The following is a 15130-nucleotide window of genomic DNA, read 5'->3' as shown; positions in this document are numbered from 1 at the left end:
GCAAAACACAATGCCACAATGAATTCACGTGAAGGTACCTGGAGTAATCAATCATTGACACACTGAATAAAAAAGGAACAAATTAAGCTGGATTCACATATTCTAGTGCTGAAACTAATCTAACACGCCTTGCAGAACTAATGAGGCTGATAGATAACCTTATACACTATTAAAGAAGGATGTGCCAGCTGCCACTTACCTTCTCCGTCAGTGGCAAACTTCTGAGCAGATGCATTGACCCCTCTCACTCTCTCAGCTTGAATAGCAATGTCAGCTTCCACAAGAGCATGTTTCTGCAACAGGTCTTCAACTCCTAACAAATGTTTGCCGTAGTCTTGAGACAGCAGAAGCACCTGATCAAAATGTAAAAGACAAGTAAAATGGGCTGAAAGCCACAAACTGTTTGTTTCTTAATGACTTCAGGCATTACATTGTTCTCTGTTGTTACGTTAAGTCCAGAGGAACACCAGGCCCATGAGAAGAGCTATTTCAAAAGTACAGAGACATGGCTGATGTGAATTTGAACCAATATTTTTAAAATCCCTGGCAACCAGCCTACAGGAAGGCTGGGGAGAACCTGTTTCCAAAGGCCTGCAGTGACAGGATGAGGGGCAATGGCTTCAAGCTGGAGGGGAACAGATTTAGACTGGAGATTAGGAGAGGGTTCTTCACTGTGAGGGTGGTGGAGCACTGGAACAGGTTGCCCAGGGAGGTGGCTGAGGCCCCATTCCTGGAGATATTCAAGGTGAGGCTCGACGAGGCCCTGGGCAACCTGGTCTAGTTGGGGGTGTCCCTGCTGACTGCGGGGAGGTCGGACTAGATGGCCTTTGGAGGTCCCTTCCGGCCTGGACAATTCTATGACTCTATGACTCTATAACTTGACTGCTCTTTAATGCAGTTTTAAGGCTGGGATGGCAAGAAGCTAAGTTAGCTCAGCACAACCAATGGAAAGCACTCAGTCCAGGTGTTGTGAGCTGCCACTGAACTACACACGTCTTTCTTTCTTCCAGCAGCTTCCAAGTTCTATTGGCTGATGGACAGGAACAAAGTCATGGTCCTTTCCCTTCCCAGACCCCAGGAGAACAGACAGGAAGAAATTCATGCTTTTTAAAGCAGAGAGGTGAAGAGGTGACTTGTTCCCCATGTAAACTGTGATAAAGAGAGATTATTTAATTCCCTTTCACCAAAATTATCATCCTTACCCAAGCACTATAACCAAAGCCTTTGTCCCTTATGAGACAGGCATGAAGCTGAAAATTAGCTTTTTATAGGAGTGAACTTGTATTTCTCCTTACTTGTTTTTAATATTTATTTCTTAAAAATCATCATAAGGTATAAGGAATTTCGTCACTGCTCTTGAATGTGCTTCTTCTACATTTGTCTATTAAACCAGAGGGGCAAAGGAATCTTAAAAAACTACCAAAAAAAAAGGATATCTACATCTCCCCGGAATATTTGGTCTATATTCTCAAATGGCTAACACCTACCTTCATCTCATCCATCCAGTCCATAATGTATAGCATTTCCTGGAAAATCTTTTGCAGACCAAGATTCATCTCCAGTCTCTGTCTCCGTGCTCTGAGCAGTTCCAGGAGGTACTCCCATAGGCGGATAACGTTGTCCTTTCTTGCAGTAATGCGTTTGATATCATGGTAATTTTCAGTTTCAAGCTCCTTTGCAACTGCCACCACGGCTTGGACTCGTTCTTCATATGCTGCAATGTCTGTTTCAATGGCCTCATGTTTCTTTGTCGCGGCCTCTACTGCTGGAAGGTCAAAGCCAAAATTATCCTGTAAAGACAGAGACGCTTCTTCAGTAATGGCTGCTGAGGAGAAAAGCCCTACTGCTCAAACTCTTAACGTGATTTCTGATTGTGCAGAATACACCTGTTAGCAAATCTCAAAATGCTATGAAAGGTCTTTTTAAATGAAATCAGAGATATTTCTGATAACCAGAGAACCACTGATAAATCAGAAACATCATTTACTACTTAGAAGAAGAATCATAGTAGCCATTAGGATTAGGCTGGGGATTTTATTTGTTAAAGTAATCTCTAATATTAAAAAATAAAATTAATTCCTGGATTAATTCCACTGAATATCCCAAATGCATTAAAAGATAGGACATACAATACATACACATCTAAACTAAATATACATTTGCGCACACATACAATAAATATAAATATACATAGATTCAGTAAAATATGAGGCATGGAGGGAGAAATATTCTCTTTGTAAGAACTGTATCCTATAATTACTTATGAAAATCATTTTAGTCACACAGACGATTTCTGAAAGCAGCACCTGAGAAACAAGACGTTGATTTTCACTCAGCCAAGTTTCTCTCATAGCTGCCTTGCGATCAAATCTGCGTGCAAGTTGTTCCAGTTTCTCTTGTCTGATGAGCTCATTTCGCAGTGCCAGTTCTCTTTCATGTTCAGCTTTTTCCAGTCTTTCCCAGGCCTGAAAATGAGGAGAAAAAAACACGCGTCTTCTGAGCACACATTCTTACAGGATTATGAGAAATCACATCATCTTTGCATGAAATCAGGATTGAGGTCACTACAGCCAAGTTACACAAACAGGTCTTATTTATTTATATGCCAATAAATCGGGTTTGTATTGGCTGGCCTTACACCTTGTCTGCTAATGTAAGCCCATGACTTAAAATTTGTTCTCAATTAGTTCAGACATTTTCTGAGTAAGGGGTCTAAGACTTGTTTATGTCAGATGCATTTTCTCAAGTTCATTTAGCTTTTGCCTCCAACAAGGCCCAAGCAAACAATCTGGTGTGAATGTGTAAGAGTGCTGTATTTGTTAAAATACATCTTCTGAGCGCTACTCCCAAATAACTGGATTCTATCTTTCTCCTTTAGGAAATGAGAACTAGAGATTCATGTCCTCTCCTCTCCAAAATCAACATACAATTGTTGTTCTTCATTACATCCACTTTGGAAAAGAAAACAATTCCAGAATTCAGTTACTTTTGGTGCATAACAGTCCTTTTTTTCCCCAAGGCCAAAAGTTATTCATATGCATGACATTAATCTTACAAAAATAAAAAGTCTTAGAAGCATGTGGAAAGTCAGCTAATCACCTTTCAGATCTTACAGACAACAAAAATACCCACAATTAAACACAAACTACCCTAGATTCTTCTAAATCCTAACAGATGTGCAATTGCCTGAAACCCAAGTATTTTAGGCATTCACAGGCACAAGGGCTTAAGGCAAACAGGAGAGCTGTGCAGTTTACTGCTCTCTAGGATGCAGACCGAGGCCACAGACGCCCACAACAGCTGCTCTGGGAATGCCAAGCATGATCAAACACAAACAAGGAAAGCTCACAGTTTTAAATTGTTTGTTATCCTTGAAAGAGCTTGTCAGCTATGCTGCTGCCAGCTGCACCAGCACAAAAAAAGATAGCTGCATAAACCGAGAGGGAACCCCAAGATTTGTCATGGCACTTCCCTTCATTCTCCCACGCTGCAGGCAGGGGGGCTGAGAGGCAAATGGGGAGGGCTACAACACCTAGATATTTGTGCTACTTTCTGTTGATTAATAACCAGGACCACGGAGGAGAAAGGCAGGGCTACTAGATCCATAATCAGAATGACTGAGCATTTTTCCAGTGCAGAAGACCTTACAGATGCTGAGGACTCTCAGGGACTTGGTTCACATTAGTGAGTCTGACCCATAAGAAAAGGTCACCCCACCTCTCCCACCCCTTACGGTTCCCCATATCAAGGCTGGAGATAACCAATGTGTTTCTTCCCACTATACCTACAGACTGAAAGAAAACAACACAGGAGGAGCTGGCCACGTTTACCTTGTTAATGTCAGAAATGAGTTTGCCTTCCCTTGGCATGTATACTTTCTGATTGTTGGCTCTCATTTTGCTTTGGATGGTAAAAAGCAGCACTTCTAGGTTTCCTTTTTCTGTAAATCTAAACAAAATTTTACAAAAGAACTGTGTTACAATAAAGCTTTCATTGCTACTGAGGTATTATAAAGCACTTCCTTATTATATATATATAATCCTTATTATATATTATATATCCAATTATATATCTGATTATTATATATCATATATGGGAGCATTCCGATAAACACCTTCATCTTGTATGAAAGCTGGAAGCAATTGAAGTGGCCAAACACTTTCCCTGGAACCAGTTGGTTCAAACAGCAAAAGAAACTTCACAGAAGTCAGTTGTCTGTTGTGTGTTTAGATTTAAACCCCCTTGGGGGACAGAAGACCACTTTTTTTTTTTTTTTTTTTTTTTTTTTTTTTTTTTTTTTTTTTTTTTTTTTTTTTTTTTTTTTTTTTTTTTTTTTTTTTTTTTTTTTTTTTTTTTTTTTTTTTTTTTTTTTTTTTTTTTTTTTTTTTTTTTTTTTTTTTTTTTTTTTTTTTTTTTTTTTTTTTTTTTTTTTTTTTTTTTTTTTTTTTTTTTTTTTTTTTTTTTTTTTTTTTTTTTTTTTTTTTTTTTTTTTTTTTTTTTTTTTTTTTTTTTTTTTTTTTTTTTTTTTTTTTTTTTTTTTTTTTTTTTTTTTTTTTTTTTTTTTTTTTTTAATTTCGTTATGTGCATTGTTCTAGCTTATTCTATCAACACAAAAAATGGAAATTTTATTTAAAGCCCACTGCACTCAATAAACCCTTCCCACTGTTTTCCTGAATTGTAGGCCTGGGAAATAAAAGAAACTCCACAGGTACTAGGGAACAGTCTGCAATTTTAGAAGATGTCTGTATACTCTGTAATGTTTTGGATTGTCATTATTATCCAACTTACGTTAGGAAAAAATAATAAACAGATCTGATATCCTAATGCTAAAAGAAACTTCCCAGAAATAAGTTGCACAGTTTTGGTTGTATCAGTTTTAGTAAGCATGGCTATGTTTTACAAACACTTCCTCTTGGTTTTGGATAAGCAGTGAGATTCCTTTAATAGCAGTGTACTGGTACTGTATACTGCTAGCAAACACAACTGGTGACACTACTATAGTAAAATGGTATGTTACTACCACTCATACTATAAGGCAGGCATCTCAGTGAAGTGACAGCTTCCAGAACTCTGAGGTCCTGCTGGCACAGGATCACTAAGGCACAGAATCAGTAAGACACACTTTTTATTATTGTTGGTTTTGTTGTTGTTGTTATGTGCATACTGAATAGCATAAAGCAAACAGGCTCCGAGTAATAATGGTAACTGCCAATTAGACCTATGGTATCTGGGTTTGTTCAGAAAAATGAATTCTTCAGCTATGATTAAAATTACTTGGATTTGTTTGGTTTTATAAAAATCAATGGTTGACTAAACGAAACGAGACCAGTGCTGTTTTTAGCTTTTTTTTTTTTTTTTAATTTCGTTATGTGCATTGTTCTAGCTTATTCTATCAACACAAAAAATGGAAATTTTATTTAAAGCCCACTGCACTCAATAAACCCTTCCCACTGTTTTCCTGAATTGTAGGCCTGGGAAATAAAAGAAACTCCACAGGTACTAGGGAACAGTCTGCAATTTTAGAAGATGTCTGTATACTCTTTAATGTTTTGGATTGTCATTATTATCCAACTTACATTAGGAAAAAATAATAAACAGATCTGATATCCTAATGCTAAAAGAAACTTCCCAGAAATAAGTTGCACAGTTTTGGTTGTATCAGTTTTAGTAAGCATGGCTATGTTTTACAAACACTTCCTCTTGGTTTTGGGTAAGCAGTGAGATTCCTTTAATAGCAGTGTACTGGTACTGTATACTGCTAGCAAACACAACTGGTGACACTACTATAGTAAAATGGTATGTTACTACCACTCATACTATAAGGCAGGCATCTCAGTGAAGTGACAGCTTCCAGAACTCTGAGGTCCTGCTGGCACAGGATCACTAAGGCACAGAATCAGTAAGACGCACTTTTTATTATTGTTGGTTTTGTTGTTGTTATTACGTGTATACTGAATAGCATAAAGCAAGCAGGCTCCGAGTAATAACGGTAAGTGCCAATTAGACCTATGGTATCTGGGTTTGTTCAGAAAAATGAATTCTTCAGCTATGATTAAAATTATTTGGATTTGTTTGGTTTTATAAAAATCAATGGTTGACTAAACGAAACGAGACCAGTGCTGTTTTTAGCTAAGATTAAAATTACTTGGGTGGTTTCTCCACTGTGCGGTAAGTGTTGAATGCCTGTAGCTGCTGCTGCACACCAACTAGTGAGTTGGCAAATTTGCGATTGTTGAGGATGATAATGGTTTGCTCAATCCACTCAAGGAGGTCAGAAGCCAGCGATTCGTATTTTTCAATCATTTTCTCCGTTTCAATGGCATTGTCAAGCACCTGCAACGACCAGCACAACAGAACATGAATAACAAGGGCAGCGCTCTTCAGTCATCTAAATCCAACAAGCTACTTAAAAGAAACTGTTTAGAGACTTGATTTATGAATCAGACCGCTCACTCCCGAGCGCCACAGGGGCTGAGATCTCTGTGGAATGAGGGCTTTGCATTTTTCAGTGAATTCCCATTATCCCACGGCAATAGAGGGACAGAGGTGAGGCTTACAAAAGGATTCATGTTCAGTCTGTCAGCTGTAAAGATGAGGGGCAACTTCGCCAAAGGGCAGAGAATGACTGCACATTTTTTAAATGAGAGACTTTTCTGGGCTCCAGAAGAGAAAGAGGACCCAGAGTGTGAAGAGCAGTTAATGAGAAAGGAAAAACAGCAATAATGCAAAATTAACGAGCAAGAATAGAACACTGGCCAAATGTTTTCTAATATGAGGCAGCTGGAAATTAACTACTCCTCACAGTCATACAGGAATATTTAACATTCAAAACACATTCAAAAGCAAAACTAAAAGCTACCATACAGTGGACTCCTAAAAAACTAACACCCAGGAGGAAAAAAAAAAAAACAACCCCGAAAGATTTCAACTGCTTTATAACAATTTATAATGCGAACTTGCAAACCTTTCCAATACGTTTTCCTTCAACAGCTAAAGCTTTCATCTTGGAGAAGTAGTGGTAATATGTGACCACATAGGTGATGATTGACTTTTCATCAGGATGATCAACACTGATATCTGCAAACCAAACAAGAGTTTTCTTAGCATATTAGGGGTGCATGGGTTAAAACAACAAAGCTAATAATGCAACAAGGATGTGTTTAAGAGCCAGAGGTAGGTTCAGTGGCAGTTCAGCTCCTAAGATTTATGTAGTAATCAGAAATAAGTTCAGCAGCCTTGGACCGGTTCTGGATTACTTGGTGTTGTACAGTATTGAACTCAGAAGTCACTAAGAAGTGCTCCTATACCTCTTTGTCTTAGTGTGGACTGTGGTTAAAGCATGGGTCTGTGGGCTAGGGAACTTTGGGCCTTACGAGTCAGGTTCCAGGCTTTGCCACAGCTTGTGCATGGCCCAACACCTCCTCTAGTGTCTGTGTGAGCTGACCAAACTACTGGTAATTGAGAACTTCGATGCTCTATCAGCATTTGGAGACAGGAATTCAAATGTAATAGTATGTCTGTCGAGGCAAATCTGAGAGATACAGATGGGAAACAAATTATTTTCTTTCCAGCAGCAATTCTGAGGCACTGAAAAATAAGCAAGAAGGAACGCATTCAAACACACAGCCTCGATTTGCCCTGTGACAAGAAAGTTTCTTGTCCTAGCGTTGTGAGACCACCTTCCAATGTGCATGAGCATAAACACTCCCGTGAAAGCACAGGCTAAAGCACTCTGCAAAAGAAGCTGCTAAGTATTTGCTGAAATCCACAGCATTCATCTTCCAGCTCACAGAAGTGTTTCTCAGGCCAGATCAGAAGGATGCTTCTAACTGGAATGATTTCCTTCCAACGTAGACGATTCTATGATTCTATGATGTTATGTTTATGTGTTCAAGACCAGGCTAGATGAGGCTTTGAGCAACCTGCTCTGGTGGGAGGTGTCTCTGCTCAGGGCAGGGGGGCTGGAACTCCATGATCTTTAAGGTCCCTTCCAACTCTAACCATTCTACGATTCTATATATACATGGCCAGTCCAGTGATCTTGTCAGATGAGGTGACAGGACTAAGGGCTGTTGTGCTACTGCTGCTCAGTCATCTGCAGGAGACATCTTGCATTCTCTCCTTCCCTCTCTGGCTGTATCACCAGGTGAGTCAGCAGCATCCTGCTTCTCTTTAACACAAAAAGCTATCACAAAGCTGTACCCTTCCACAAGGAGGGGTAGAAGAAAAGAGCCCACAAATTGCTGTGAAGTGCTGAAACTGCAAGGAATTCTTACCCTCAGGGTCCAGGAGCTTAGTGAGACCAAGGTGTTGCTCTGCAAGGTTAAAAGCATTCTGCAGATTGTAGTGTGCATTTGATTTCTTCAGCTTGTCAAAATCAATCAGATCAGGCCTAGACAGGATGGAAAATTCTTTAGATTTCCCAAAGCACAGTGCAGCCACCCTCAAATGAACAAATAAACTACAATCTGCAATCCTCAGAAAGCCTGGCCCCTCCTGCTGACAAGGTTTTGCTTGTCTGGTAGCCCTGTGCATTGGAACAGCAATATTGAAGGAATGAAGTAATGCCCAGCACATGCCATGGCAGAACCTAACCCAGGGAAAATAATGGAGAATAGTTTACCAGGGATAAAGGTGACCTGGAAAATAAAGGAATGAAGTTGTGGTCACCCAGTGTCTCCTCATGTCCATGTAAGCATGCAAGCCATCCCAGTAGCTTCATCCGAGCTTGCCAATGAGCCACATCCCCAGCCATGAAAAAGTCTAGCACCAGATTTTGCCACCCCTGTGCAGGGATTTCTTTCCCCTCCAGGGTGCTGTTGTGTGTTGTGTCCCCCTCCCATCTCCGAATTCTAGGCAACCAGACCCGATCATCCGTTACTCAATAAGGTACAAAAACTTTTCTTCCAACTTGGTCAGTCACAAACTAAAACAATCACGTGTATAATTTACTCTTTTGAAACCAAACACAACCTGTTTTGACTCTTGATGGGAGAAGCTGTTGCCCAGAGGAGCTCACAGTGACCCCAACAGCTGTAAAGCTCTAAAGCAAAGCAATTTGCTGTAAAACTCCAGCAATTCTTCGACTTCCTCCACTCCACAGATTTTAAAATCAAGCTGCAACGTAACAACAAAACCCAGTGCACACCGCGACAGTCCAAGCTTTCAAAATCCATAAAGATATTTACCCACACATACCTGTGCTTATGTATTAGTGCATTGAAAGCCATCCCGTCCCTCCAGCTTGTGGTAAAGTTGTGAATGTTGACATTGGGGTAACTGACAGAACAAAAGAAAAATAAAGAGAGTGCAATTAATAGCATCCCTCCTGCAGCTCTCCACACACCGTCCCTAAAAGCTGCTTGCAGGAATGACACATTTATTGTAAACCTTAAGGTGGGATATAACCATCCCATGATGGATAATCTATCATCCTGACTGCTTTCTAATCAGAGACTGACACTAGAGGTAAGTGCATCTCATTTAGTCTTGTAAACCCTGCAGAACTGATATGCATTCCAGAGAAAGGCTCTAAATGACCTTCTGAGTAATCACTTGAAGTTACTATTTTATAACTTGCTGCCCAACCTGCAGCCTGTGAGGTTTCAAATCCCTACAAGTCTAAGGCCTTGCTCCTGCTCAGCTGCTGGCAAAGAATTATTTTCAGGTACTTAGAATATCAAGTTCAAGAGAAGAGTAGGAGCAGCTGGAGGAACAGAGAGGAGTAAACCTTTTCTGATGGCTGCAAGTACCATGGGAGCAGCGATACATTAAGGTTTCCTTGAAATTGCCTGGTATCCCAGGGAGCTGAGACTCTTTAGCCCCCTTGAAATTGCCTGGTATCCCAGGGAGCTGGGACTCTTTAGCCCGGACAAGCCAAGACTGAGGGGAGACCTTATTTATGTTTATAAGTATCTAAAGGGTGAGTTGAAGGATGTTGGAGCCGGACTCTTTTCAGTGGTTTCCAGCGATAGGACAAGGGGCAACGGGCTCAAGCTGGAACATGGGAAGTTCCATTCAAATATGAGGAAAAACTTCTTTGGGGTGAGGGGGACAGAGTCCTGGAAGAGGCTGCCCAGGGAGGGTGTGGAGTCCCCTTCTCTGGAGATCTTCAAGCCACAATGGATGCCATCCTGAGTGATGTGCTCTGGGCAGCCCTGCTTTGGCAGGGGAGTTGGACAAGATGATCTCTAGAGGTCCCTTCCAACTCCGACAATTCTGTGATTCCGTGACTGACTCTGGTCACTGTCTGACTTTTAAACAAAGCACATGTGATAGCCACCTTCACACTCCAGAGATGCAAAGTTAATCTGTTTGGTGATCTGGGTATTTTGCAAGTCTCCAAAAATTTCAGGCTACTAACAAACCACTTTCGTAAGAGTTCTTGGAAGAAGATGGAGTACTCCAGAATAATGCTGAAGTGTCCCAAGTTATCACAGGGACATCCACGTTTCATGGGGGAAACATAATGAATCTGTACAAATGGCTATTTAATTATGCAAGAAGGTTAGTCAGAGAAAGGTATTTTGGAAATATTCCCACATATATAGGGAAAAGTTGGTGGCAAGCATCTGAAGCATCACTACTTCTTCAGAACAGGGTAAAAAAGAGTCAGCATATTGCAATATATTCATGGATTATCAGATTGGTATGTTTATCACACAGCATTAATATAATAAAATTCAGAATTTTCTGACTTGTAAACATCAATTCAGTTCTCTTGTTTGAATCCACTTAAGGAGAGATATGTGTTTGCCCATTTTAAATTATTTCAATGAAAACTCAAAATGCTGTAAGAGCTTTAGAGATAATCACTTAATCCACACTCACCCAGCTGTCTTCATCTGGCACCACAAAAGCAAAGCATCTTTAGCAGATTTCTTCTCCTTGTTGTCCTCAGTTTCAACACTGATATCTTGGATCTAAAATTAACACAGAAGTTTTAAATATTTCTCTGAAAAAACACATTTTTTCTTTTTTTAAAAAGATAGAAGAAATTATATCAGAATATAAGGAACAAAGAAAATCTATGATGACAGGCAGAGTGGAAGTAGGTGAATGCTCTTCCTTATTTAAAAGCTTTCATGTCAGAAGAAAGCTTCATCTGCCCTTATTTTACTGTGGTATTACTCTTTCTTTAGTCCATTGACAAAATAGTTTAAACTTCACCAGAAAATGTATTTCCAACTGTCAAGACAAGCCCTGCCCTATACAGCATTATGATGCCACCCTGCGAGGTGCCTCCTGCACAGCCAGGAGCCAAGGGGCTGAAGCAGGTAGAGGTCCTCATGAGGGGATTCACAGGCAAAAGCTAACCAGCTTTTAAAAAGATGAAAAAGAAAAAAAAAGGGAACCCACTTTTTACTACATACAGACAAATATATCTCATTTGATGGCTAAAGTTTACTGCTTTTTAAATAGAGTAGTATTGCTTCAGCAAAGTTCCACTTCTGTCATTGAAAGTTAGGCAGACGCTTTCATGTTCGGAAAACACTGAGCAACACCAAAAGTAAGAGAATGTTAAAATTTATTAAATATTTATTCCTATGTTATTATAAATTATATATTTATTAGATGAGTTTATAATCCTTTCTGCAAAAGTACTTCCCAGTATTTTTTAACTGAGGGCAAGACCAATGTGCAACTTGCTGGAAAAAAAGAAATCTCTACCATTAGCTGGGACACTAGAACATTCCCGTGGGCACCCTTAATCTGCTTCAGTGCAAAGTCAGCCAGGTAAATGATAATCACCACAGAGGTAAAAGCACCTGAGGGTGGCATTTCTTCCTGTGTCTACAAGACTGTATATGTCTATGAGTGGAGCTTCATATTTATTAATAATTCAAAAATAAAACCATATTACTCTCCACACAGGAAGCTCCCATTGGCTGCCACTACAGATCAGCAGCACCATGAAGCATTGTTATCCTCTGCCGTTAGCTCTGGAGCACATCCTGCCAGATGCTAAGAACTTTGCACTCCTGTCATCTCAGAGGACCCGGGAGTGCTTCACTCTTAAAAAGCACAAAGTATATTACAAACAAGTATGGAAAACTAAGATGAGTGTCTATCTGTGTATGTACACATCTTTACCTGGAATCTCAGGATAATAGTCCAAATAAGGCCAAGTGTCAGTCTGTGATTCCCATCCACAATATCATGAGATCCCATGTTTTCTAGGTGAACTCTTTGCTCTTTCAGGAACTGGAGGGCTTTATCAACATTCTCCAGGCAGTGGATGCGCATCCTTCCCTTAGTTGGTTTAGGCTAAAAGGTAAAAGGGAGAAGAAAAACACATATTACTGTAGATGGAAAGAAAAGGAAAAAAAGTGCTTGCTAATTCTTCAGTCCAGGCAGGTGAGCCACCACATTATCCACTCCCAGCCAGCAATACTGTATGTGTTTGTTCTTCAAATTCAATGGACAAAAACCACTCCTTACATCTTACAGTGCAAGTACATGTGGTAATGGTAGCACATGTCAAACCTGTGCTACCTCCCAGACCCGAGTCGCACACACTAGGTGCCAACTGCATTCAAAGCATTTTGCCTGCTTACTTCCTTAATTTTTTTCTGTCTATTATATTCACTCACTAGCTGGAAGGTAAATTATCGTTAGGTTCACGCCACACCTGATACATCTTCCCAAGATTATTTTTTTTCTCCAGTGCAGGTTCTTCCACACTATCTCTATCTGCAAAGATAAAGATATGAAACAAACTGATAACTGAGACATGCGTGCAACAGAGGGAGCTGGTAATGAATGGTCCAGAGAGTATCTGTAAATACAGATACACACTCTCCAAAAAGGCGCCTCAAATTTGGACCGTAAATTACTCAATAAAACTCCTCCAGATAGAAATATCATTGCTTTTTATTGGTCAGTCGAAATAGGATAAATAGGATGAAAATACTAGATTAGATTTATTCCAAACAATTTATTCATAGAAAAAGAAAGTAAAAACAACAACAATAATCAGCCACACCGATGTAACACAATGTTATGAAGGCCCAGTGCAAATGAAAAAAAGCATGAATATATTAATAGCCTGTAGAATTCTGCTGTAAAACTGAATAAAATTAAAGCAACTTTGTTCTGCAGATATGGATTACAGCCAAATAGCCTGTTCACTGCTCACTGAGATGTCACCAAAGGTACTCAGCCAAGCTACTAATTGATGTAATTTTCTTGTTTTCTGCAGTGAACATAATTACCTGGCCATGGAAATAGCTCAGAGAGAGTCCTCGCCTCAGACTATATTCAAATGGAAGAGTTTCAGCCAGAGGCATATTATAGTCCCTAGAAACAGCAGCCTGTATAACAGCCTGTCATAAAGATGAAATGCTTACTAGAAAGATGTCCTTCAGGGCACATAAACCCCTGAGGTCACTGGTTTCACTTCAGCTTTCAGTCAGCTCCGTTCTCCTCCAGAGGCTGGGGAACGATGCAGAGAAAGTCAACCCACAGCTCCCAGCAAGGGTGAAGATTTCCAAGGACCTGCCACTGCTTTTGGGTGTAAAAACCCCTCCAAAGAGGCACAGATTGCAGGTACTCCCTACGCACGTACCATACAACCCAAATGCTGCTGGTGTAGGGCCAGAAGACCATGAGGAGAAAGAGTGAGGTGACAGTTTGCTAAAACCAACCCGTGATCCTTCACTATCAGCAGGGACAATCCAAGATCCATCCTTCTGCTGGTACCATCAGTCCTCCAGGAGTGCGGTAAGCTGGGGTGCAGGTTTAATTTAATCTTGCAAAATAGAGGCAGGAAGGCAGGAGAAGGAGTGCCCAGCCACGGGGGAAGGTGGAGGCCACCCAGCCCACGACTCGCTCCAGCCCATTGCCACACCGGAGAGCAGCTGCCCAAGGTGTGCTCACTCCTACCGTGATGTTCCCAAAATACAGCAATGACTGTGACTGTGGCCTTTTCTAAGCAGCAGTGGCAGACCCAACTCTGTCCCCTCTGCCTTAACGCAGCCCCTCTCACCTACCTGAGCAGTAACTGCACTGCCTCCAAGGCCTCAATTTACTGAGCAGAAAATGGTTTCAAAAGTACCTTTTCTGCTTTCAGAAGGTCCATCGCCAAGGTGACAGAATTAATACCATTCACAATAGATGTTTTATTTAATTCCTGAGATCGTCTGCTCCCACCCACACTCTCTCCAATGATATACTCTCCGATTAAGAATCCAAGAAACATAACTTTCAGGTTACTGGTAGGATTTTCTCTCCCCCAAACACAAGGGCTGCATGCGAAGCAGCAGAGCACACACAGTGAACCTCAACAGGACACTGCTCCCTGGAAAGCATGGGTGGCCATACAGATTTTTCTAGTGCTCCAGCACTAGGTGCACTTTCTGGTTCAGAAATTCCCTGTTGGCTCTGCAACAGCTCAGTGCTGTTCAAACTGTGATTTATTAATGGCCCAAGAAGGCACTTCAAATTTCTGCAAGGACAAGAACAGCAGTGCCTCCTGGCCAAAAAAGACGTCAGGCACCCAAGAAGACAGAAGGTTTCAATTCTCTGTCCCTCTGCACTGGCAGGCCATGCAGTTTAACCCACTGTTTTGCAACAAGAAGAGGAAGAGGCCGAGTGTGGTTTGCACAAGGGCTGGCTGTGCTTGCCTCACTCTCCTGCACAGCCTCAAGCTGAGACATAACATTCACCTTCACTGGGCTGACACGGATCCAGATATTAACCAGAGGGGAAGAAAGCATACTGGATGCATCATTCATTGTATTTAACTAAACTCAAGAGTCTTCACACACACATTACCAGAAAAATTTGTTTTACATCAAAAAAAATCTTCCTTTTTCCAACAGAAAACATGATAGAACTCACTACAGAGATCTTGCTTAAATGGTTTGACCTTCGAGCATCCAGGAATTGTAAGGAATTCACTAATCCTTTATGCAGCTATGGAAGAAACTGAGCAAAATGCTTGATTTCATGCTGAAAACAATTCTCAGCTTTATTTTTCTGTTTGGGAGAAGCTGGTTAACAGTGTGTGCAAACAAAAAATTGCAACCCTCGTTTCATACTGGCTGGATTCTTTTCTGCTTTGCTCAGTGAGACTATTGCATGCCATCAATCTCTTTCCAAATACTGTGCTGTACAGAGGACCTTACGT

The 15130-nt window shown here is 40.6% G+C and overlaps 1 protein-coding gene across 4 annotated transcripts in view; it reads right to left on the bottom strand.

The window, feature by feature from the left end:
* SPTBN1 (spectrin, beta, non-erythrocytic 1) overlaps positions 1 to 15130 on the bottom strand; it is a 137745-nt gene that overhangs the window by 37737 nt on the left and 84878 nt on the right. For all 4 annotated transcript variants that reach the window (XM_014962415.1, XM_014962416.1, XM_014962417.1 and 1 more), the window contains 10 exons: positions 12094 to 12267; positions 10831 to 10922; positions 9199 to 9279; positions 8277 to 8392; positions 6965 to 7077; positions 6146 to 6333; positions 3831 to 3948; positions 2307 to 2465; positions 1488 to 1790; positions 200 to 353 (listed from right to left, as the gene is read on the bottom strand). In XM_014962415.1, the coding sequence (XP_014817901.1) occupies positions 200 to 353; positions 1488 to 1790; positions 2307 to 2465; positions 3831 to 3948; positions 6146 to 6333; positions 6965 to 7077; positions 8277 to 8392; positions 9199 to 9279; positions 10831 to 10922; positions 12094 to 12267 (1498 nt within the window). The remainder of the gene's footprint in view (positions 1 to 199; positions 354 to 1487; positions 1791 to 2306; positions 2466 to 3830; positions 3949 to 6145; positions 6334 to 6964; positions 7078 to 8276; positions 8393 to 9198; positions 9280 to 10830; positions 10923 to 12093; positions 12268 to 15130) is intronic.

Source organism: Calidris pugnax, unplaced genomic scaffold, assembly GCF_001431845.1.
Source record: "Calidris pugnax isolate Ruff unplaced genomic scaffold, ASM143184v1 scaffold147, whole genome shotgun sequence".
In the NCBI taxonomy this organism is placed as follows: Eukaryota; Metazoa; Chordata; class Aves; order Charadriiformes; family Scolopacidae; genus Calidris; species Calidris pugnax.
Note: the sequence above shows the minus strand (reverse complement) of the source record. Positions and strands in the feature narration are given on the sequence as shown.